Source organism: Malurus melanocephalus, unplaced genomic scaffold (assembly GCF_030028575.1).
Source record: "Malurus melanocephalus ecotype Western Australia unplaced genomic scaffold, MMel_1.1 scaffold_28, whole genome shotgun sequence".
NCBI lineage: Eukaryota > Metazoa > Chordata > Aves > Passeriformes > Maluridae > Malurus > Malurus melanocephalus.
Window position 1 is genome coordinate 31,640 of NW_026623260.1, and position 25,507 is coordinate 57,146.

A 25,507-nucleotide genomic window follows, 5' to 3' on the forward strand; every position below is an offset into this window, starting at 1 on the left:
CAGGCGCGCGGGCCCCGCAGGTGTGGCGGCGCTGCCCCGCCGAGGGGCCCCGGGGGATGCGGGGGGGAACGGGGGTCACGGCGGGACCCAGCCCCACGCCGGCCTCTGGGTGCCCGTGGGGTTTGCTTGCTGCGAGCCCGCGTGGGGCTTGTGCGAGGGGATGGGGAAGCGGGACTCCCGCTCCTCCTGCCCTTCGGGCAGCCCCGAGGGTGGCATCAGTGCCTCCTACCCTTGTGCCCCTCTATTCTCTGACCAGCCCTTCTGCCTTCCCCGCAGCAAGGAGAGCTCAACTCCTTCCTCTGGACCATTCGCCGSGACCCCCCCGCCTATCTCTTCGGCACCATCCACGTGCCCTACACGCGAGTTTGGGACTTCATCCCTGACAACTCCAAGGCCGCCTTCCACGCCAGCTCCAGCGTCTACTTCGAGCTGGACCTCACGGACCCCTACACCATCTCGGGGCTGGCCAGCTGCCAGATGCTGCCCCACGGSGAGAACCTGCAGGACGTGCTGCCCCGGGAGCTGTACCGCCGCCTCAAACGCCACCTGGACTACATCAAGCTGATGCTGCCCCACTGGATGACCCCGGACCAGAGGGGCAAAGGGCTCTATGCTGACTACCTCTTCAACGCCATCGCCGGGAACTGGGAGCGCAAGAGGCCTGTCTGGGTGATGCTCATGGTGAACTCCTTGACGGAGACGGACATCCGCTCCAGAGGGGTGCCGGTGCTTGACCTCTACCTCGCCCAGGAGGCCGAGAGGATGAAGAAGAAGACGGGTGCGGTGGAGCGGGTGGAGGAGCAGTGTCACCCGCTGAACGGTCTCAACTTCTCCCAGGTAAGGAGGCTGCTGGGCCTTGTGTCTTATCCCAGGATGTGGSGGCTGTTTTCCTTGCGCTTCCATCAGTTGATGGGGTTGAACCCCAAGTCTGCTGCAGCGGGGTGGTCAYTCATGGACCTCAGCAGTTTTTGTGCTGGTCTGCCTGTTGTCCGGCAGAAGCCCCAAGATGTGTACAGTGAGCGCTGCGTGTTGTATAGTGTGTATAATTTATTTCAGAGGCAAATGTCCAGGGTGTGAATGTGTGTGTYTGCTGGCTTGACACTTGTGAGGGGAACTTACATGCCTCCCGTCCTGTCCCGGAGCTGTGTAAAAAGTGCTTTTTTGTTTTTTATTTGTTTGTTTTGAAGTAAAACAGCTCTGTGGTACTTGTCAGGAARAGGATGAAGCATGAACAATGAAAATAGAAATTTCGACATTGTTGAAATTGATTTAAGTACATGCAAGCTGTCAGTTGTCTTTTTAGTGGTCACTCTAGGATAAAATGAAGTGGCTCATGTTGCCCTTCTATTGGGGGAAATTAAGTGTGCAATATGCATGGGTTTGTTTCATTTTAGAGCAAAGAGAAAASGATGTAGGTTAAGAAACAAAAGTTATTGGTGTAACTGGACTCCGGAATTCTTTCAGTGGATTTAGCTTTAAACAACTGAATACTAAGCCATGAGATCTATTTCATTTCAGTGGRTTAATCAGGAACACAGTAACAGCTATTGACTTTGCTTTGTGGAACTGTTTATGTGAAATCAGATTTACTAGAAATTGAGGAAATGAATGTGTGTGGAAGAAAACAAATAATCCAGGGGAGATTTAAGATGGTGTCAGTTACTGCTATGATAWATCATTTTTAACCTGCTTTTCATCATTAGTTTTGGATCAGTCTATTTCCAGCCTTATCTTACTGTCCTACTTTGACCAAAAAGATTCTTGATGATGTGGGAATAAGGATTAAAGGACTGATCTTTGGTGTGATTAAAATGTCCTTAGAGTGCCTTCACCCCCTGCTCCCCTGAAGTCCAGTGGGAACTATTTTAAAAGGAAAAAGTGTGGCTTTCACTAACATTTGGTTCATCCAATACTTTAACTAGCAGTCTGAACTCTGCATACAGCCTTCAGAGGAGATTGGTTGCATATACTTTTGGAGAAATTTTCTTGTTTAGCAACAAAAATAATTAAAAGAAAGCCTCTCAAGACCTTTGCATTAATTAACACACATCCAAAACAAGTAATTCGTTTTACATTGTTCTGWCTGAAAGGTTTAAGTGCCTATCCTCTCTGTTGAACCCCTTCTTTAAGGTGAGGTAAAAATAATTGACCATTCCAGACATCCAATAATGTTTGGTTGTATTAGGTCAAAAATGGCAGTTAGAATCAAGCACATGAAAGCATTTGGTTAAAAATGTACCACTTGGAAGCCCTTTAAATGTGAATCACATTTCTTTCTTTTTAGAGAGAGTGAGCAACAGAGAAAGGAAAAGGGACAGAGTACAAAACTCACTGCTGCTCTTACTGTAATAGTTTTTCTCTCCAAGTTTTAAATAGAAACAAAAATTTCCCATTCATTTTGCTCCAAAAATAATCTGAAAAAGAACTGTAAAGGTATTACTGCTATTAGAAAGTAAAGGACAGTTATTTACGCAAAGCGTTTGTGGTGCTTGAAAAAATGCATTCCATTTTAATTGCTTGAGATAATTGACAAAGTTGCTGAAACAGATCAATGTTCAGGAGGATTTTTCCYGGATTGAAGCTTTTTCTGGGAACAAGGCCACCAGAACAACAGGAGACAAAATTAAACAAAACAAACCAGATATTTATTTTCTTGCTTCCTCTAGATTTCATGCATCCTGACACCTGGCTAGTTGTTTAACAATAGTAATTTGTAATGTTATCACACCGTCTGGCAGTCCTACTGCTTGGTGTATTACTGTGCTAATTTAGTGGAGTGGATTACTATTGCAAGGTTTCACCTCCCAATTCCTTAAGCAACACGTTCCGTTGTTCCTTAAGCAACACGTAATTAAAAAACACTAAAATGGAAATCAGAAATTGAGCAGCTTTTGTCTTGCAGGGTGTTTGCACAGTTTGATGAGAACATCTGTGATAAATTACAGTCCCAAATCTGTGAAGGGCATCAGCGGTTTTTTACCTGTTTTCAGCATTACTATTACAGGAATACTGCACATTATTTCTGCATTCAGAATTCAAGTTTTAAGACTGCCTTGCTGAATCATGTCAATGCTTTTGTTTCTCACATCCCCAAAGTCCAGTATTTTTGCCCCAAGCAAATTTTAAAAAAAGGGAAAAAAAAGCTTTTTTTCCCTACTTCTTCCCCTCAAAGGCAGCTTTGTGCTACTGCAAATATTTAATCTGACTACATACACCAAATCTGTTAATCTGATACCGTGAGGAGGAGGAGATCTAGGAGTGGTCCCGGTGTGGTACTTGGTTTTGATCTGCTCTGAAAGAAAGTGGATACACTTGCATTTTTGACCAGGAACGATCTTTGAAACGTTCTGTGCGTGGCTTTGAAATGTTGATTGTCTTAGCCGGATAAAAAGATTAAGGTGGCTCATATAATTAGCTGCTTCCTGGAGAGCCAGCTCCTGCAGGTAGAGCAGGGCGCATTGTTTTCTATTGTAAACCCCAAAACTTTGTMGTTTGATGCTCCCACTCCCCCTGAAATCTCTGCACAGTGTTTCCTGCTGCTTTTCCACATCACTTCCATCATCCTGCTTCCCACTGAGTGGCTGCTCTCCTGCTTGGATCCTGGGGGGACTGTTATCCCACCTTCTGGGATTTGGCAGCTCTGGTCACTCAGAGTCCAGGCCCCAGCTATGGTAGAGCCAGTGTCAAGGTGTGTGAATGCCAGCAGAAGTCTGTTTTGGGAGCCTGGAGTTCATAGCAGGTTTGGGTTGGGTTGAAATTTCACTGCTCCTTGGTGTTTGAAGTTGCAGGGTTTGCATGGAAGGTGGGACAGAATGAGCTGAGTGAAGAAGTGGAAGCAGACAACTCTGATAGCACTGATGTTTATGTACAGAGTGGCAAGAAAAGGGCAAAATCAAGTTGGCCAAGACTGAGAACTGGTGAGGGTGGACRGAATTCTGGGCCTTCTCGTGGAATCCTGGCACAGGCACTGCAGCCATGACTGTCTGTGAGGATTCATCCATGTGCCCTCTGAGGGCCAGCTGGKGTTAGGGTAAGCTTTCCCTCTTTGGGACCCTTGTGTGATATGGGTCTATGATGGGAAGCTCTCCCCAGACTGTTTTTGGAGTAAGGACAAATGTCACTGTGGCTCYAGCAGCTGCTCCTGTCTGTTGCATCCTCCCCGATAGCCCAGGGCTGTCATGGGACCCCCACCACCCCAGAATGATTGCAGTCTGTTCCCACTGAAGATCTGTGTGGTTAACAAGGGGAAGGTCTTACTGCCGTACCCAGAAAGGTGCTCCCTCTTGCTGGTGTTTGGTCCTGTTTCTCAGCAGGATCCCCAGTCCCAGACAGTGTTCATAGCCCTTCCTCCACATTAGAACTAAAATCTCTCTCCCAATCCCATCCTGAGCTTGCTGTCCTCAGGGAGAGTCTGCATTCAGCTCATTGCAAATGCCCTGAATCCCAAGGCTTTTAGGGGAAATTTTGTGTCAGGGTCCAGCTTCATCCCAGCCTGTAGGTGGGGAAGCTGTCAGGCCAGTGGGGAGCTGCCAGCACCCCTTTTTCTCCCCCTTGGCTGTCTGGGAAGCCCCGACTCTGGTCTCCTCCCGCTGGTATCATTTCCAACTGCAGGGGGAGATGTTAAATATCAAACCAGTGTTGATTGGATCAGAGACAGCCTCAAAGAAAGAAACCTCAGACTGTGCCAGATTAAACTTCACACTTCACCATTCTCTCCCTTTCATTTCTTTGCCACCTCGTTCTCTGCACAAATAAACCTCCTCTCCCCGCTTTCTACCAATGAGACAGCGTTCATGGGACAGGAATGACTTTGTTAACAAAATCAGTCTTCATTTCCCAGGTCCTGCTGTTCCATCAAACCCTGGGACATGGCAGCTTTGATTACTCTGGTGATAGGATTAGAGGGGGGAACAAGTGCTGGTTAATAAAAGGCCGATGGGTGGTCCATCATGTTTGGTCACTGACAGCTCTGCAGCCTCAAAGCTGTACCTTCAGTGGCAAAACAGTAATATATACAGTATGTACATAGATAGGGACACATCCTGGACTATCGATTCAATCTRCCCTGTCCCCTTGAAAAACTAAACTTTTCTGTGATCACAAAGCTGGACCAGTGTAACTGACTTCAAGAGAAATTTACTTGTTTGTTCTAATGAAAAATCTGGGCTCAAAGTTTTCAGAACTGAATTAAAGGGCTCAGTTTCAGAGCTAGTTRACTTTTGTAGTCTGTATAGTTTATATGGGGGAGTATTACTGATTTGCTTTCTTTTATTTTTAAAATATGTTTTAAATAAAAGTGGRTTTTGCCTAGTAAAAATGGCACCTTCTTGCTTTTAGAGAATTTCAGGCTTGGTGAAGAGAGCAGGAATCATCAAATACAGCATCACCTGTTYTGATTGCTGAATGTTCTTGAAAGAAGTGTTGTTAAAAGTTTTGGTTACACATAGCTATAGCACATAGTTTTTAGTTTGCTGTCTTTTGTCAGACTATCACTTCCTTCACCCTCTTGTGCCCCAAGGTAAAAAAAATCCCCCAGAAAAATTAGGCATGGGGTAGAAATTCATACAGCAAATACAGAAATTCTCCCATTTAATTCCCTTTGAATACTAGTGGGAGCTGCTTCACCAGGGGAACTGGTGAGGATGAAGCTATACAAGTATTAGAACTACAGTAGTGTCAGTAAGTCCTGGGAGAATCAGCAGCTGATGTTTTGTACCTGTATCCTCCTGTAGGTGTTGCTCTGCACAGCCAGTGACTGTGCTCCTGCCCCACAGCCCCTTGCAAGGCTCACCCAGGCATCTGATGCCTATTAAGCAAACAGCCAATCACTAATGACGGCTCGAGGGGCAGCTGGCAATTCATCTGTTGTATTTATTGTGTGTGTAACTGCCAGAAGTGTTTGTATGACGGGTCAGGTATGAGCCCTTCCTTTCCCTCTGATCCTTCAYGCCTYCCTTGGTAACATCCAAGCCCAAGGWAGGTGTACCTGCCTCCCACRAGCAGGTCTTGAASATTCTGCTGGTTGATTTGTTTGCAAAATTATGGGTGCTGCTTGTGATTGATATTGGGTAGTAATTACATCTTTATAAGAAGGGCCTAGAAAGGGAAATATCCCCAAAACAGCGTGAYACCCAAGGGGATTCCCTACTGTATCTTAGGCAGCTTAACATTACCAGTGTGTAGAATTCAAATAGCAGAATTGTGACTTTTTCCCTGTGCGTGTTTGCCACCTCAGAGATGCTCACTCAGTAGGTGCAAAAGCCTCTCTTCAGTAAGTGATATTTTCACAGTGATTTTCAGTCTGTTTATTATTTGCTGTCACTTTGGGATGCTGTTGCAGCGGCAGTCAGGATCCTCCTCCAGGCTCAGAGTGCTTTGCTTATAAACAGAATGAACCATTGACCTTAAAAACCTCAACTTCAAGTATAGTGCAACCTACAGTCCTCAGAAAGTCTTTAACAGCCTCCCCTCAGCTCCCTAGTGAGTAGCAATTCACCTTTTAAAGCCAGCCCACATCATTCAGGCGAGTCAGAGGCTGCTGGATTGCAAAGGGCAGAAATGATCTTAAGCAAGGGCACAAACTCACCTTGCACTCCTGCAGGGAGGAGACCAGTGGCAGGGCTCCTGGCAAAGCACATTTAGGAACTTCAGAGGGTCATACTGTAAAATAACAGGTTTCCCCTCTGCTAGGTTGTATGCTGCAAACCCTTATTAATCTCTTCACTGTCATTAGGAGTTGATGAGACAGGTAAAAGGCAGAAGAAATCACAGTGTTACTGCTTGAGCTGTGTGAAATTGGTGTGATTTCTTTCATCTTTTGGTCCTGTTAGYGGGGTTCCCTGCCTGCTTCGATGAGTGACTGTAAGCTGACTTCCCCAGAGCACAGTGTTTGGGATGTAGCACAAAAATGGAGATTTTCAGCAATGTCTGGTGTTTTAGAAACGTCATTGTTTTTGACTTTCAAGGGTCAGTGTTAGAAGAGCCCCATTTTACAGGGAAACATTTGCCTTGTGTTCTTACCCTTTCCCAAATCCCTCTTCCAAGCAAACAAGCAATAGAGATGCTAGATGCCACTATTCTTAAAACTGTGGGTTGATGGCAAAATTTCAGTATCTCTGTGAAGCTCTCAGATTATTTCTAGGTTSTAATTACTGAGAGGTTTTTTTCTGAACATTGCAATGATTTGTGAACCTAAAACTCTTCTGTAACCCAAAAAACATTACAGTTTCCAGCTTGCTTGAGACACCAGAAGTTAAACTGGTGCCTGCAGAACTTCAGACTGCAGATATCAGTGTTTGAACTTAATACCTCAGTTCTTGGACTGGAATTAGAGCGAGACTATGCACTCTGCAGAGTGGGAACAGACATGAAACTACATGGTGACACTGACTGTATCCATCACAACTGGTGTGGTGTAACACTAGTTTTGGTGTCTCATCATCCCTATGAGTTTGCTTTTTCTGCTGCTCAAGAGGAACAATACAGCTACTTTGTGTTATTGTTACAGTTTATTGGATTTAATAGTCATTTAAAGGCACAGAGAATGAAAAGTGGCCTGGTTGGTACCTGTCAGAAACTCAAGCAGGAATTCACACGTCTGCTGCTTTTATCACTAGTTATTCCAAAAGCAGTTCTTCACATTTTGGATTTCCAGTATTTTAGAGCTTCTGGTGGAAGTAATTTCAGGACTTCTAGCACAATATAAATGAAAGTTGGTAAAAACTGAATTAAAAAACTGTAAATTAAAACCATGTGCTCAGCATTTTGAAATGGATGTTGTATGACTTGAGGAGGCTCATTAGAAGAAGTATTTTTAGTTTGAATGAGATCAAAGACCTGGGATTTTCCACTCTGAGGGTCATTTAACATACTCTTGGACACCCCATTTCTCATCATACATTGACTTCCATAAGCCAGTTATGCCTGAAGAAATCATCGTCCCTGAAATATTGTAATTAGATTTATTATCAGTGGACCACTGCTGATCACCTCTGTCCAAGATCTGCAACAACACTGAAGGGCTGAAGAGTCTTGGAGATGTCAAACGTGAGTTTTATTACTGATTTCTTCAAAATCAAGATTGCAGCAGTTAGAAGTGAAAGTCTTAATCCTATGTGATGTACTCATTCCAGAGTGTCCCTTGAAGCCAGGGATAACACTGAATCAAATACAGAAACTCCTCATGGCAAATAGAGAAAGGATTGTAAAAAAGGAAAAAAAAGAAAGAGTATTTTGATTTCTTCCTTTCCTAGGCATAGTTAATGTGGAAGTTTTGAAGCCTTCCACATGAATTCCACTCCGGAGGTTCTTCATGCCTGGGTATCCCTGCAAATAGGACGTAGCTAAGATGAGGCAAAAAGCTAGAAATTCAGTCATAGGCAGCATGTTAGCTGTTTAGCACAATTAAGGAAATRGCCATAAATGCTTTATGTTTTCCCCAGATTTAATTAAACTTTCTGCTTCTACCATAACTCTTGGATTGGGGCACCTGTTGGGAGACACAGATATCGCCAGTACAAAAACCAGAAGAAGCTGCCTTTGTAGAGCAAAGCAATATTCATCAGACTCCCTTAGTGAGCCAAGAAATGAGAAAAAGGAAACAAATCTTACAGTTGTTTTGTAACCTCTTTCCATTTTAATAAAAGTCAAGTTACAAGGAACACGGGAAAAATATTCCTTTCAAGTAGGCGGTTCTGTGGCTTGAAAGTGTCCTTTCAATATTTTAGAGACTGTACTAAATCCAAGGTCTCCATTAGGCTCCCTCACTTTGTTAACAATCACAGTGAAGACTGATTTTTCTCTGTATGCTTTCTGCCACTGCACAAATTTAGCTCTCCTTTGATTTCTTGCAGCCTTTTCCTATTACAGGTGACAGCATAATAGTGATGGGGAATATTTATTTAAATGTGAGACCAAATGCTCACAGTTCAGGAGTTTGCAGAGTCAGCAGAGGGGGAGAGGGCAAGAGGGTGATTTGAGAAACATGCCGAAATTTTTGAAGRTCTTTGTATTCCTGTCATGTGATTGATTTACAGTTTTAGAAATGATCWCTGAGATAAATGTTATTTGAGCAGTGAAGTGTGATGTGTGTGTGTCCCATTGGATCYGAAGCACTGGTAAAATCATCTCGACCCTATTAATTGTGAAAATGCTAAGCCTGACACCATGTGAAGAGCTGGTCCTTACATACTGGCAGTCAGATGGGGTGCTAACTTGTAGTTTGCTTTCAGACTTTTCAAATTGAGGTAATTATTTTTGGCATATACAGAGGCAGGAGAGGCGCAAGTATGCTGAAGGGCCTAAAAGTACTGTTTTTAAAAGAGTTAATGATACAAAAAGCCCTTCTTTTTCATAATGAAATTTTGATTAATACAGAAAAAAGATAAAAAGAACATTCTCAAAAAAGCCCATTATTTGCTTGCTGGAGAAGATAACTCACTACCTCTCAGAACTGAACAAAGGCATGTTTCTAATGCAGAGTTATGGCCAAAGCAATAACTGGGATGCAGTTGAGCTCCTTCAGCATTTCTCCTTTCCATTTACAGAATTCTATTGAGAAGTGCCTCATCAGTCTATATAATTAGGTTATACCAACCTGAAAAAATGCAGATATTTTGTTGGCAAGATGAAGTTCAGAGGCTCAAGGCCAACTGGCCTTTGCAGGCATGAAACACTCTTCAGCTTTATGGATCAGCTTGTCCCTGTCCTCAGACTGGCACTGGCCAGCTTTTTATCCAGCTGATTGTGTGAGTCCAGAGAGGATTTTCCTCATTAGCTTGAGTGGCTTGGCTGTGAAATGAGACATACTGTACAGTATATAACTCAAGCTCTCTTTCAAAGGCATTTTTGTTGAAGMTGGGTATCCAGAGAGATCTGAGCCTTTACCATGTAGTCATCTGAAATGCACTTGAGGAACTTCATGATTTAAGGTCAGCATTTACACTGGTTCATGTTCCAGTAATGAGATAGTGCTTTCTTTAAAAAAAAAAAAAAACTCAATTTATATCTAAATATATAAAGGTGGGGGTTTTTTTGGGTTTTTTTTTTTGTTTTTTTCTGAGACGGAAACTGCTCTGAGCACTTGCTGTGTGTTAATTATGGCTGGAAAAGCTTGCAACAGATGAACCCTGTAGATACTTCATCAAATCATGGCTCTGAATGGAAAGAAAGCATCATTGATGCACATTGTCAAAGCTGGAAGTATTAGTTGTTGGGAATTACTTCTAGTAGTACCCTTTTGTGTTTTAGGAAGTACAAAGAGCAACAATCTCCCAAAAGGTGTTGTATTTTGGCATATTTTGGATGGGTTTTGTCATAAGTGACAAAGAGATCCCAGTGGAAGATATTCCTAAGAATGCAAAACACAATCACCAAACCCACACAAGATCCCTTATCACACTCTCTTTAAAGTTGTTGCAGATTCATTTGAATTACACTGGAAAGATTTATCTCTTATTAATGGAGCGCTCTTCATTTTTTAAAATTGAGTTGTTGTGCAACACATCAAATAACAATGTCATAACACATCGTAAATCAGTTTGTTCACTGAAGGATTCCACATGAGTTAATCTAACATCCTGGACACAGTTCATGAGCAGTTAATTTTAGCAGTTTTCTTTGATACATATCAGTTGAGGCAAAGCAACTCCAGCCATTATGGAGTAGAGTCAAAACTGGTTAACGGCAAAGCAAGTACAGACAAAGATTGTTCACAGATAAAGCCTTTGGCAGATCATTCAAGGGATCTTTGCTTTATATATAGAACAATTGTAGCTCTAATACCAACAGTGCAGACACTCTGGGACAAAGAAAAAACACAAACACACACACACATACCAAACCACAGAAGAAAACCACACACACCACTTGGTACTTGCATCTCACATGAAAGTCAAGCTAAAGTTCACCAGCCCTGACGTAGTTAGCAGAGAGCCCTGTGGCAGGCAGTGAGATGGGAAGAAACACCCCCCAAAAAGCATTCAGGAATTATTCCCATTGTCAGTGTGGGAGAAACTGAGAATGTTTGATTTGAAACACAGAGTCATCCGGCTGCCTGCCAAATGCCATTTATCTCGAGATCACACAACGTAAATAACCCCAAGGGTTAGCTCTGAGGCAGGAGGTAGCTGAACAAGGGTAGGGGAAGGGATTCCTCTTTTCCCTGTCCATGTTTGGCATGCTATTGACAATGTTTTGATGCCTGGCACTCCTAATGAGTCTAGTATATTAAGCGCAATAAAATACACCAAAAGCAGAGCGTAACTAACAGCTGAATGTAGAATTATGGAAGGGACCATGCCAAGCCACTAAGCTGTCGTRCATTTTCTATGAGAATTAATCAGGGACATTAACCAGAAAGGAAAAGCTCAGCAGAAAAGAAAATGCTCTTGGATGTTTAAGTCTAAAAAGATTGATCCCTGTTATACAGTAGGGACAACCAATGTTTGTTTACTGTTCAGCTGGATGGTTGCATGAAYTTTCTGTTCCTCTAAAACACAAAGCACCACAACCTTCTTACACTTTTTAAGAGAACAAGTTTACAACCATTGCATCAATAATCCATCACTATCAGTCAGGAAAGGAAGGGGTGTGTTTTCCCGGGAGTGTTTAAACCTGAGGGTGTAGCTTGGAATACAACCATGGGAGAATCCCAAAAGACTTGGCACCTGYTCTTCTGTTCTGTGGGGCAAAGCGCAGTGTAGTTCCCATTAAAACAAACAAGTTGGCAGTCCTTATACCGGGAATCCAAGACTGTATCTCTTGAAACTGGGTAAGATGTTTTTTGTGCTGGTTTATGCAGAAAGGAGTTTCATGTGGACAAATAATTTATTGAGAGAATGAGGAAGAAAAGAAAGGTTAGTCAATATTCTTCTAATTTATTTGTGATTTACATAGGCTTAAAAAACCAGACTGAGTAGAGCTACCTGTGATTTCGTGTTGAAYTTTAGATGCCATGAAAAGAAGTGAACTAAACTCAGTAAGTCAGAAGGAGAGTCTCAAACTAAAAGTGTTTTGATTCAGCCAGCACCACTTGAGGTCACTCTGCAGAGTCCTTTACCTCTCTATGGCCTGACCACCATTCCTTCCAAATGAAAGGAGGCAAGCTGGGCATCTGTATAAGGAACCCAGAGCCTTTGTATACACTGCATGGACAATTTTATATCTATAGGCATTGTATAACATATTGAAAACTGAGGCATGACTTCAGGGGCTGAAATATCCCAAATACGTTGCTACATCTGGGGCTAAGACTGTGATTTTTCCATCYATAGATTTCTTTTACACCTTTCAACTTATTTAGTACTCTTAGAAAAAAGAAATATTTGTATGCTGAGGGGCTAAAGTTGAGGAGATTGTGATGTGGGGACATGTGGAGGAGTCCAGACTGATTGTGAACTCCACAACCTACAGCTCTTCAGGCAAGGGACTATAGGACACATCTTCATCCCTTGGTCAATAGAGTGGCTCCACCCTTCTTTGCTATTTTAGCCCCTAAAAACCTGATTTTTTCAAATGCAAATGATCTTAAAAAAACGGCAAAGAGCATAAACTTGTATCATTAGCAATGAACCAAGGGCTTGTGTGTTGCAACAACCTTTGTTAAGGAATTATTGTGTTGAAAATCCACTGATTTTGGCATAGGCTGGAGAGCTCAGCAGTTCCACTTTGCATGTCCTGCCATCATTCAACAGGCAGACCCTGTTGCTAGACATGGCAATAGGGCAGCCAGTTGGCTTCTCCCAACCTCCTTAGGTTTCCAGATGTCATAACAAAATGAGAGAGAGAGACTTAGCCATCTTCCATGTGTTTACGCTGGAGCTGCTAGGCAGARACCAAGCCACAACACTGCACAGCTTTTCAAAAAGGACTTAATAGGCCTCTCTGTAAACAGATCTAAATATTTGCTCCAGTGACATTTATCGCATCACACGTCTGGCGCGAGCGTTTCGTCCTTGTTTTGCTTGCGTGTTTGGATTCTCTTATAAACATTAATGAAGTGCCTGAATACAAATGAATAATCCTCCCCCTTTCTTCCCACCCTGGAGGGGAGGGGAATGGGAGGGCATGAAGTAATAATAGTTCAACCTTCAACCCCTAATTGCTCCGTACATTTTGATGACAGTTTTCTTTCTCACGTGCTTTAAAAGACTTTATTGAGCGTGTACATCTATGCAGAAGGCATTGCACCTTTCTTCAAAGGCAGCTGCGGCTGGAGTTGGAGTGGGGGGCACTTAGCAGGCAGAACAGTGTCATTTGATGTTTGAGCAGTCRTAGCAAGTTGACTTGCTGCTGGGTTCCCAGCAGGCTGCCAGACTTCTACCCCATCCACGAGGCTTTTAACAGAGGATATATTTAATACAGTCTTTCCTAGGCGTCTGCTGTTGAGCTGGACAGAATAAGGGGTCTGAAGCACCTCAAATCTAACTCCATATGACAGTTCACCTACCTCTTGCTGGAGAACTYGGGTCATTCAATAGGTATTTTCCAGTTGCCCTGAGCTTGAATATGACAAWATTTCCACATAGCCCCTTCTGATCTCTCAGTGCCTTTACAGAGGCCCGAGAAAGTGGTTGTCTTGGTTTTGATTTCGATTTTGTCATTAAAGGAGAAGGAGGGTGTGGGAAAGGAAAGACTGACCAAATCTTCTTTCCATAGGTGGTTTTTGTAGACACAACCTCTAGAAGATTATTCTGTTGTCTAGGTTATGAGGCCATAAGCCAAGTGTATTAGAAGTGTATCTGTTTCCTGATCATTAGAAGGGTGAAATTGTGAAACAGATCAAGGCATCATCTCTGAACATGTTCCAGACTGAGAAAACATTGATTCTCTCATTCCTGTGTGGGAGCAGTTATATTACTGCTCCTTTTCTCCCTGTGCAGTTCAAAATGTCACAATGTCTTCCATGCACAATAAATTACCATTGTCTCCTGCCAGGTGGGACAGTGCTCTGCTCAMGACTTCACTAAGCATCTTTAGTTTCTGCAGCTGGGCTTGTAGGAACAGTGGTTTGGCTTACTTGGAAGCMAGTAATAAAAGAAATTTCCTTTTAGTCAAGAGGAGCTCTTCAGAAACTCCCTGAGCTCATGCAGCTAAGATCTCGTTCTTTGTTAAGAGCAAAACTGCTGCATTTAAGCTGTGGGACATAAAAGAAGTAATCAATACCCAGAAAGTAATCAAAAGTTCATTCTTCAAACAATCTTTAAGAAAAATCATCCTATGCAAGACATCTGCGGGTTTGCTGTCTGCAATAGTACTAAGTGCAAAGGATTTATATYCCAATAGTCAGGCTTTGGGAGGTCAAGAGGGAAAAATGCACATTTCCTTCATCTGAGTGATTAGGTATAAAATGGGTTAATAATTAATACTGTCTTTGGGTCAGCTTGTATATGAAACCATTCAGTCTGCACATACTTGAGTACTATTAGAAAGTGCTTGTCAACTCCATTAATTATCAAATTGCTTATTCAGTCTATGCATTCCTTGCATAAATCCATATCAACTTTGCCTCTTGTAACAGTGTTTGTTTATATGAGCCGGAACTCTCAGTCCTGAGCAGTCTGAAACGCCTCTCGAAAGAATTTCTTCGTCTGCACCTCCAGGGACACAGGCTAATTGCTGTTCAGAGAATGCTCTGTGGGGTGCTTTTTTTGGTGAGGAGTTGGGAACCACAAAATTGTCTSGAAAGGTGTTCTCCTGTCATTTCCATCCATGTTGATAGTTCAAATAGAAGAGGCTAGAATCATTACGGTTTGTCAGCAGCTGTGAAATGCACACTGGAAAAACAAAAAGCTTGGAGAAGGGGATAGAAAAAAGAATTTTATGATATTTTTGTCATCCTCTGCCTGATGTGACAATACTAATGGAGGCTATTTTTTTTTTTTTTTACTAACTTATAGTCCAGTGTGTTCCTCTGTCCCTGTCGCTCAAGCATTCTGCCTTTTGCTCATTTGCTGGAACACAAACATGGAAGTGTATTTGGAATTAGCTGGAGCCTTTAAAAAACAAAATTAAGGCAAGCTGCCAGATCAGAATYTAATACACAACATATGTTTACAGGGTTATAGTCTCTTGCTGTGCTGGCTTTAACAGCACTCCAGTGTGAAGTAGAGTAAATGCCTTCCAAGAYCTTTTATCATCCATTGTGCTTATCAAAACAGTAAAAAAATACTGGTTTTATTTCAGCAAATGTCCTCTTGTCTGAAGCCCTTTGAATTCCCCACCACATTTGGGATCAATGGAAGACTGTGTCCTTGGTCTTGTTTGTCCAGTTCTCTTCCTCTTCACAAGAGCTTGTCTGCCTCAGGTTCATCCACCAGTTTGGCAAGCAGCACTGAACAGAACCCCTGCTTTGAGAGAAGACAGTAATATTGAACCCCATGTGCCTTGTGCGTTTGTAGGGTACCTCATGCCCCTTTACGAGGAGTCTGTGAAGAGCAAAGGGCTGTCCAAGTGTAAAACACAGAGGATTGAAGTGAACRAGGTGTTTTAAGCTAACTTGGGTTGCCTCAGCTTGTCCAAATGCCRGACGTGTCATTGATTCACATTTGTTTGCTTCAAACTTCAGCCCTTTTTTGAGTGGCACGAGACAGAGATTGGCATTTGGAGAGCTCTGTTAGCTGGAGGCAAGAGAGACAATCCTGACGTCTTTTTTGTTTCAGTTCTCTGTGTGCAAGATGGGCAAGATATTAGAGCTATTTATTTTTGGAAAATGACTTTTCTTTTAAGCAGAAACAGTGCTTATGTAATKCTTTTTTGCACTTTGAGGGGAAAAAAGGGTTCCTTGAAATGTCTCAATTTCAAATTTAAAGTGAAGTTAGAAAAACCCATGAGTATTAGCGGCAAAAGATGAATCTGTTGAGTGACCCAAATGGAAATTTTTGTACCATTAGTCTGTAACAACACATTAAAGATGGAAGAGGCTSAATTTGTAACTTTTTTATTGAGATATGATTGCTTTTCATCACGTAACTGTAGATAGCAACAGAGGTAGATGTCTTGTAGCAGCTTTGGGTGAATTTGCTAAAAGCKAAGAAAGTCCCTTTGTGCCTCCTTAGTGGGAGCTCTCTACACAGCTCCAGGGTGCCTGACTGGCAGGCTGTTTGAGACAGGGTGACTTTACCTCTGTAGAATACAGAACATTCTTTACAGACATCAGGAAAATAACAGTGCTTTACAGCTTACTCCATATGTAATGTCACCTGATTTGCCAGTCAGGTCTCTGCTTACATCAGTAGTGTTGTTCTATGCACAGTCATTTGAAGTTCTTAAGTACAGTTGAATGACATGGGAGGTTTCACCTCAATATTTCATCGAGGAGGTCTCTCTTAGATTTCTGTTTAGATGGAAGTTCATTTCAGAAGCACGTAGGTTGTAGTATAAATACTGGATTTGCATCTCTTGCAGCTGCAGGACTTCATTCTTTGTAGTCAGATGCCCCAGATCWCATCAGACAACCACCTTACCCTTTCACGTGAAGAGACAAATAAAAGAGGTGGTTTGGACTTTGAGGGTTCATCTTTTTCTTTTCTCCTAAGAAATGTTTTCTTTCTGTCGCTAAGAAGATTAGCTGCCGAGTTCAGTTCAGCTTTTGAGTCAAAAGTTTAACCTCCTGCTTGCAATTCTTGTTTGGCTTTGCTGTTTGGTTTTAAACAATTTCTGTATCTGTTCCCATTCTRTTATGCCTATTTCTGTTTGACTGGTGAGTGCAGAGTAATGTTTAAGAGATTCAGTCAGTGAAGTCCATGTTGGCTAATTCCTTGGATACGGTGACTATCAGGACAGTGACCTCTCCCTGGCAAAGGCTTTTGTTTCCTATATTTCAGCAGTGTTCCAGGTCCTAACCACTTGCTCTGTGCAAAGAGCATTTGCTGTGTGCTTTGGTGCTGYTCAAATGCAGATGTAGGTTTTGGATTATGAGATTTCAAGTTCTGAGAATCAGAATGCGTTTTAATGCTCTTGATGACACAGCCAAATAGTGTTGTTATGATAAAATTCAAAATTCATCTCTGAAGCACCTCTTTCTAGCGTTGCCTCATGCATTCTCAACTAGCAACGTATTCCTTTGTCTAAGTGACTTCCACTGYTGGAACTTTTTCCTAACATATTTAAGGTTTTCCTTTACTACTTCCAGATGTACTCCCTTGTTTTACCATTCTTGGACTCTGAAAATCTATTTTCGCTGGTTCTAGTACTGCATGGTTATTTGATAGACAAGATCATGCTCTCTCTTTTAGGAGTMATTTATTAAAGAAAATTTTTACATCTGCAGACAAACAAGCAGGCTTCTGCAGAGACTRAATTTCAGTTTTGTCTTGTTAACCAGGACTCACACCCCTTCTGGGACAGTTCCTAGAGACACCTCGTGGCTGTCAGGAGCTCTACAGAGCGCATCATGCTTGTGTCAAATTGATTTATACTAAGCCTCAACATCCAGAGTCATTTGTGAAGGRGTTACCAGTGAGGCTGCCAACCTGCTAATTAAAAACTAGAAATATGTTCAAGTTCTCCTCTGATGGAAACAATTAAGCAAATCTGTTCTAAAGTGGAATTACCCCCCAAACCCATCAGAAACATGTTGTCTGCCTGAGCATAATTAAAACTATCGAAGGAAATTTTCTATTCCAAGATGAAAGGAATTGTTGGTTAGTTTCTAGATTCCCATAYTCCAGTTTACACTCTCATTCTGTAAGAAGGAAAACAGGCAGCTCAGACTCCATGGATGCAGTTTGTTGCTGGGATTCTTAGCTTCTCAATCAAAACCACACCAGTCAGCTCGGAAGAGCTAAAAAGCAAACCCCATTCGCTTCAAACACAGGAGTCCAGAGTGAGTTASACAATAAGCTTTGTGCAAGAGAAAGCCAGACTGCCTTTTTTAGGTTTCAGGTCATCCATTAATGTAGACAATTTAAACAAGGGAGTCTGGTGAGATTGCTCACCAGGCCATAAGTCTTTCTAATGATAAGTGAGCAAGACCTCGAATCCACTATCTCTCTGAATTGGCAAAGTGTGCAGCCTTTCTTGTGTTTGATACAAACTCTGGGAAAATATATTTTAAAGAACAGAAGCCTTTAGAAGAATAAAGTATATAACCAAGGAGTTTTACTCAATGTAATTGCTCTAGACCCAGTTGAATGGAGGTCTTGTGATTACATTAGTCTTATGTGTTTAGATCCAATTATTCAAGATCATATCTTATCATAATCAAACCACAATTTTATGCATATAAATCAAAAAGATAGGGAGGTGGAAGTAGTAAAGAACTATTTGTCATTTGTGTTACCTCTCCTCAGTAAAATGCTGGAAACCATCTTTCCCTAACAAAGGAGAATAGTGTCCTATATRTGCTTTGTAAAAGGCTCTGCCTGAAATTAGTCAGAAGGTTCCAAAGAGTCCCACAGATTCAGGGGTTAGTTYCTACTTAGAGCTTGGAGTAAGGAGGTAAAACGGAAGCAAGAAGAATAGAGCTATGGAAATTATGAATTCAGAGCGTTCTGCTCTTAATGATAAATCCCCATTTTCATAAACAAATAAACATGAAAGCAATAAAAACTATCTGCTTTGCTGATTTTTAAAACATCCTGGTCAAGTAGCAGAGTCTCGTTACTGAAGGCTATAACTCCAAGTCAGTAGTAGGACTTCATAAGGATTTTTTTCCTTAATCAGAAACTCGAACCACCTAGAAAGGTTAGAGTTAGGTGTGCATGTTGTGCTTGAGCTGAGATTTTTTTCTAGRGGTACTTCCACACATTTTTCTTCAATGCCAAGCAGTCTCCTTCCACTGGGCTGTGTATCCAGCTTATTACTTCTTTCTATTCTGTGGAAAGCGTACACTAGGTAGGGTAACATTCAGGTCTTCCAAGCATTAAGGCTTAAAAAAAGTCACCATGTTTACTTCAACTTTCCCTCTCTAAATTGCTTTGACAGCCCTGTGCTTTTTTAACTCGTTTTGGGGAATATCCAGTCTGCCATTGGAATTATTTGAATTGTACAGAAAGAAAGGAGGGCCTGTTTCCCTCCGAATTCCATATATTGTGTCGCTGGAGCTTTTCATGTTCCATAAACAATGCTCTCTTTTTCTAACCCTCTCCCCCTCCTGCCCATAGCCTGACTTTCTATAATTTTCTTGACATGGACAACTCAGCATTTTTGTGAAAAGCTATGACTGATTTTCTGCAGCTTTGAAAACAGGAGCTTGCTGGTGATTTCAAGAGGATCAGGTAGTTTGATGCAAGTGAGACTGGGTYGGGTCTCTGGGACTTCAAACATGTCTCAGCAGTGCATCTGGTTGTGAGTGATTGTTTTCCCTTAAAGCATTCATGATCTCCAATTGGCAAGTCTCCTCTCATAACTAAGGAGACATTTGGAAAAAAGTTGGTATTTTTAAATGTCTTCTTAATCCCTGTAGAACTCTAGCCACATACAAGCAAGCGGCTTCGTTTTTCCACACACTACTCTTTTTTTAGTTAATAATTCAGTTATTATGTGAGTGAAATCTCAGGAGGTACTCAAGAGTTGCAGGCAATCTGCCGTTTAAGTTCATTTCAAGCTTCCTRTGAGTCTTTTAATATTTGAATGGTGTTTCATGGTCTGTCTTTGACGACTCATGAAGCTGGATCCCAGGAGAAAAATCACAGCCTAGATAAGCTGCCATGGTAGATATTGCAAAAGCAGTAGTGCCTGTGTAGCACTTCARTGGCTTGATGCCTCAGTATATTTTTGTTTCTTTCTTTACCAGGAAGATGGATAATTTCCAGCCTCAACGACCATGCATGGGAAGGATGAATAAGCAGTATTTGGGAATGGAGTCTGATTGGTCACACCCTTGTCTGGCTGTGCTTGCTTGTGCATTTTGCGTAGCATTTCTGGAATGCTTTTCTGTTGAAGTGAAAGGGGTATTGCAGCATTTGATTTCATCCTTAAAAACCTTTAAAAGAAGTGCCAAGACCCTGTAGTCTGGAAGCAGCAACACTGACTGTGTGCCATGTCATGGAGTGGGAAAATAACTCCTTTCCAATGTTTGCACTGAACATGAGTGTCACTTTAAAGCTCCAGGTTGCTCTTAAATTGCCTTGCAGCCTGACAGCTTTGTGGTGGACCTGAGAGGTCTTGGGTTAATGTCATCTAATGCATCCTAATGGGTAGCCTAATTGTAACTGCCATTCCAGCTCTCCCTTGTGTGTTTAGCTCATGTAAATGAAAAACACAGCTTTCCAATTTACTCTGCAGCATGAAATATTATATTCTCCTTAAGTAATATGTTTTAATTGCCGAAGCGAGATATAATATATAGATGGAAAGAGTGGGTGAGAGCATGAAGGCTGTGTATAAATAGCTGGGCTTCTTGGCTGTTTCTTTTCTTTGCCAGTGACCTGTCTTCTCTCAGCTGGCTGCTGACTAAACAGGCAGGGAATGGGCCCCAGCTGATCCTGAGGGGGGAGGCAGCAGGTTGAGATGTGTGGTCACCTCTCCCAACTCCCATCTGCTGCAAGATGTGCAGATGGTTGGACACAGCCCTCGGAAGCTTGTGCATGCCCACTTGATGTCAGTCTGGAGTGACTCYCTCTGATTTATGTTGGCAGAGAAGATCAAAACCCGGCTTAAAAATTAGGTGACAGAGACATTAAAAAAAAAAAAAAAAGGAAAGAAAATAAAAGGAGAGAAGTCAGTAGACATTTGGAGACTGGGAAAGGCTGCCAAACAAGCATTCCTGCCCTTGCTTACGATTCTCCACCACATACAACTGGCTGTGTGCGTCTGGGAGCAGCCAGCATAGTGATCTRTTCATGAAGGGCCAAACTCAGGAGCTGACCTGCAAGGCTTGAGTATGCTGGCTACACATGGGGAAGGTGGACTGAGGTCTCTGAGGGGCTTCTTGGAGTTGTGCAGGACAAAAATCRCCTTCTCTCCAGCTAGCTAAAAAGCAGGCACATCAGAGGGCAAGAATGGTGTTGTGCTTTGGGCTTTATACTGGGTCTTGGGACAGCAAGGACCAATTCTCTAGTCCGGCAGAGATTGTAATTTTTGTAATCTGCAGCTGCCTTGGTCCTTGTGAGGGACTTGTCCGTGCTTAGAGCTCCTGCAGGGATGCTCTGACAGGTGGGAATACTGCTCTGCTTGAGTGTCCTCTCATTGGTACCCCCTTAACATCTGAACTAATCTCAGATCAACATCCGAATGTAAAAATACAGGCACAGTTACTTCAAGGCTTTCCACAGAAAACCTACTTGCTTTTAGGTAAATATTGTCTTTCCTCTACTTTTTTTACTGTGTGTTTTAAGATAACTTACCTTTGGGAAACAAAGCYGCTTGTGGCACTGAGCAGATGCTTCTCAGCATTTCAGCTACTGGCTGTCCCCACCCTCCGTGTACACGTAAGATAGCACAGGTTTAAGTGGCATCACTTAGTCCCAAGGAAGCTGCCTGTTTTTCCCAAACGCTGCTGCCAGTACATTGCCAGGACGTTGCAAAATTAGTGCAAAAAGGGGAAACTAACAGCAAGGCACAGATGCTTCAGAAAGGAATCTCTTTGTTGAAAGATCCTGTGTGTATGTGACTGGGCTAAACTGATTTCTGCAAATGCTCAGGACACAAATAGCTTTCCTTACCCTTACACATCTGCTAACTCACCTTCCTGATGCTGAGCTCCAAAGGGCCAGCACGGATTACTGGGAGCTGCCCTCAGTTCTCTTATACAGTACAACAGTTACTAATTCTTACCATTATTTAGGCTAAGATCTGTTTGTGAGAGCAGGTTTATCCCTAGATGGCAGTTGCTGTGTAAGATTATAGATCAACTGGGCCCCATGGCACAAGCACTGAACCTGTGCTGATAAACGCTRCTTTCAAGAGGTTAGATCATCACAGCAGTGTGAGTAAAGTATAATCCTGTTTCAAGGTTTGCTCATGATGTATTTAAGAAATAGCCTACAAGGTAGATTTGTGCAACCCTAGATGGGTTGCTTCAAATACTCTRGTTCTGCCAACATTCCTGATTTCATGTCCCTAAGGTGTGTCAGGCTCTGACAGGTTTCAGTTTTGGTTGATACAAAATTCAGAAGTCAGTTGCTAAGAGTCACAGCTTGATCGCATATGTACACACAGCAACACACATGCTGAGGGAAAGCAGCAAAACACAGCTCTACAAAAGGAATTATTTATCTGGTTCTTTGTTTTCCTCCTCCTGAGTGTRAGCACAGCTGGGATTCGTGCTCGGCTGGGGGGTTCCAAGGGGCGGACGGCTCATGCAGAGCCTCCTGCGGGCTGGGGGTTCAGAGCACGACTCCTCCGCAGAGATAGCCCAGTGTGAGGAGCAGAGCTGGGCTGACCTCACACCATGAGAAAACGAGGCTCTCAGTGAGTGATTTGGCTAAGAAAAAAAAAATGGTAGAAGAAAAGAAACCGAAGAAAGCTGCTTCTGAGCAGGGGGTATTTCAGTGGTCTATTTTCCACTGATCATTAGAAGATTAACGGCTGGTCATGTTCCCAGTTAGGCACTCTCAGAGCTTTTTTGATCCTGGGCTACAGGTTTATTTTCCTAATTTATTGTTACTCTTAGAATTTTAAACTCAAATATAAATTAAAGGCTTTTGTTCTGTGCAATTTAAAAGCACGTCCGGGATGGGGAGCCCAATATTTGGCTTGGCTTCATGTTCTGAGATTTATTTCAAGAGCTTCTGGGCATTACCAGGATGAGTTTGGGGCTGATGTTTGTTTTCTGAATTATTTCGATTCTTGATGTTTCTGCACTAAGAAGAAAGGTCAGTGCCAGCTGTTAAGCAGTGGTTGTAAGGAGCCTGTTTAGGCAAACCAGTTGCTGGAGTGTAGCTTCTAAAACAAGACAAAGTTAGAAGCTGTTTTGTTATCACAGATAATTTCTGCAACCATTAGGAAAAATATTCCAGTTTGGAAAGAAAACTTCTGAAGAGGTGGAGAGCATACAAAAATCTAATGAGTTACAGCTATAAGATCTGCTGATTATCCTCGAAGACAACTCAGAATGCATCTGCATCCAAGAACCTGAGAATCCTTCTGTATGCTTAATGAATGTATGGGGAATGTGAACAAGCTGGCCCTCAGTACAAGCTAAGATAAAAATATCTCTAGGAAAAAAAAGAGTGAATGCAATCCATGCTGAGAGAAGAGAAACGTTATAAAAAGAGTTTTTCAAACCTTATAAAAACGAGTTTCTGCTCATTCGAGGTTCAGTGCAAAATGSAAGTGAGCTCCATTAAATAAGTTTGATTTTTGTGACAGAACCCTAGTGTTTTTTGCAGAGACCTCAAGACTAAACAAGGAAGATCTTCCTTCCTATGTCATAATCTCTTGGATGGGGTATTGTGGGTTGGCTGGAACAAATGCTAGCTTGGGRCTTCAGCTTTCCAGCAGTGGTTCATCATTGTCCTTGGTGTGCTGACTGGCCCAGGGCAAGTCACTTCAAGCCCTTCCAGATTTTGTTTATTGAGGGACACTCTGAATTGTGATGGATGGTAATTATATTCCCTCTCTAGGGGGAGATTGTGGGCGAGGAGATGACCACTTCAAATCACTTCCATCCAAGTGCCTCTGCAGTGCTTGCCTGCCAGATTTGCTAAGCTCTTCAGGGTACCATGCCTCTCCTCTTTTTGAAACTTGTCGAAATATCCTAGCCCTCAAAAAAAGATACATTTGAGATGTCAATAATTGGAATATATTTTTCTTGGCCCATGGGGAGTCTGACACAGCAGCTCTACCTTAAACACAGCGATCAGCCTGAAAAAGCCAGCAAAATCCCACAGACCAAGTGATAACAACTGTTTCACTTTCTTAAATCTCCCAGTAATCTKAGGGATGAGTGAGCTTCGTAGCCGAGAATTGCTCTTAAGTACAATTTACTGGGGTTTGTTTTTTAATACCCGCATTTATTACGATTTTTTTTGAAAAGAAGTCTTTTCACAAGATTTGCCAAAGAACATAAAGGTTTGTCGTAAYGGATCAAATCACTTATCCCTATAAATCCACTACCCTCTATCTGCCAGTGATGACTTGGCTCAGCTCGAGAATCAGCTTTTGTAGTACAGCTGGGTGCAGGCAGGGCTGCACTGAAGGGCTAAAAGACTCCATCCTCCCATCCCTCATTCTAACCTTGGTAGCCTGGTTGGCATCTCCTTGGTATTGTCAAGGCTGCACTAACTCTGGTTGGGAAAGGCTCAGAGGAAGCAGCAAGCTCCAGGTAAGCAGGACTGCTCCTTCTTCTCCTTGCATAGCACTTGAAACTTTGATCACATTTCCTGTAGAGTTTTTACTTACTGTGGGTCCAGTTGCTTTGGAGGTTGGAGTGATAGGAAAAAAAACTCTAAAGTCTGAAAATTCAGTGTGCGGATCACAACCGTGCATAGCAGCTGCCAAAAATAATAGGGTATTGTATTCTGGGTAACTGACAGTAAAAACACACTGAMTAAGAACTTCATCAGTGCTCAGAGGCTTTGAGCTCCATTTCCATGTGCATCAGTGTCACAGATGCTTCCTGCACTTTGCAGAGATGAAGCTGTGGCAGCTAAAAGGAGGTGTCACCACCTGAAGGGACACCTCATGCTGCTGTTCCTCAGGTTTCAGAAAGCCTGAAAGGCATTTCTTCACTAGGATTGGATATTTGGGTTTTTTTCCTTGCATGAAGAGCTGTATGCCATCGCAGAAAATTCAGATTCCTGTTGCAGTGAGGCACTATCTAAATCCATCTGTCTTGGGACAGTCACTGCTGTGCAAGCCAGTGGGTGATATTGTTCTAAGGGAAGAAATCCATCTGCTCTCTGCCCCAAATAGGCCGTGTAACCTTGGGACAGTTGTGCTTGGTTTCCCTTTTCACCTTGTCAGGCTTTAACCATGTGGTACAAGACAGTTGCTTGTTGAAGGAAAGAGCTCAGCTTGCCATCCTGGGCAGATGTGGGAGAAGAGGAAGAATTGGAAACCCCTTATGTTTTGGATAGGAAAAAATATCCCGGTTGTGATCTACAGTTGCGTGCATAGGTCAGGGAAGGATTACCCTGCGGTTAAGGAAGAGGATGGTATCAAGGGACAAGTTCTGTTCCCAGCTCAGCCACAGACTTCCTTTCGGACCCTAACACTTAATTCTTTGTGGCTTTGTTTACTCACCTGTCTGATGGGAATAATACCGCCTACATCAGAGGCGAGTTGTGCTACTCTGTGTTGATGCACGTGGTGTTAGTTAGGAACATTAAAATGCTTTGTGATCCATRGATTTTTAAAAAATGCACTGTAAATGATCAGGGCTGTTACTTGAGATTTTAGTTCCAGACACTGTGCCACAAATCAAAATATCTCCTTTTATTTCTTACTGTAGCGTGTTATAAAACATCCAGTGGGCAAAAAGGTTGTGCTTCAGAGAGCAAATGTAAGTTTTGGACTGCCCATGTAGAATCTAGCTTCATATTTAAGCTTTATATATATTCTAATTTCCATAGATGTTTGTCATGTTATTTTAATTTTATATTTATTGGCAAAATGTTCCTCT

General features: G+C 42.4%; 1 protein-coding gene across 1 annotated transcript in view; it reads left to right on the plus strand.

Moving 5' to 3' along the window:
- TRABD2B (TraB domain containing 2B) overlaps positions 1–25,507 on the plus strand; it is a 249,856-nt gene that overhangs the window by 1,066 nt on the left and 223,283 nt on the right. The window contains exon 2 of the mRNA XM_057390513.1: positions 277–837. Coding sequence (XP_057246496.1) covers positions 277–837 — 561 coding nt within the window. The remainder of the gene's footprint in view (positions 1–276; positions 838–25,507) is intronic.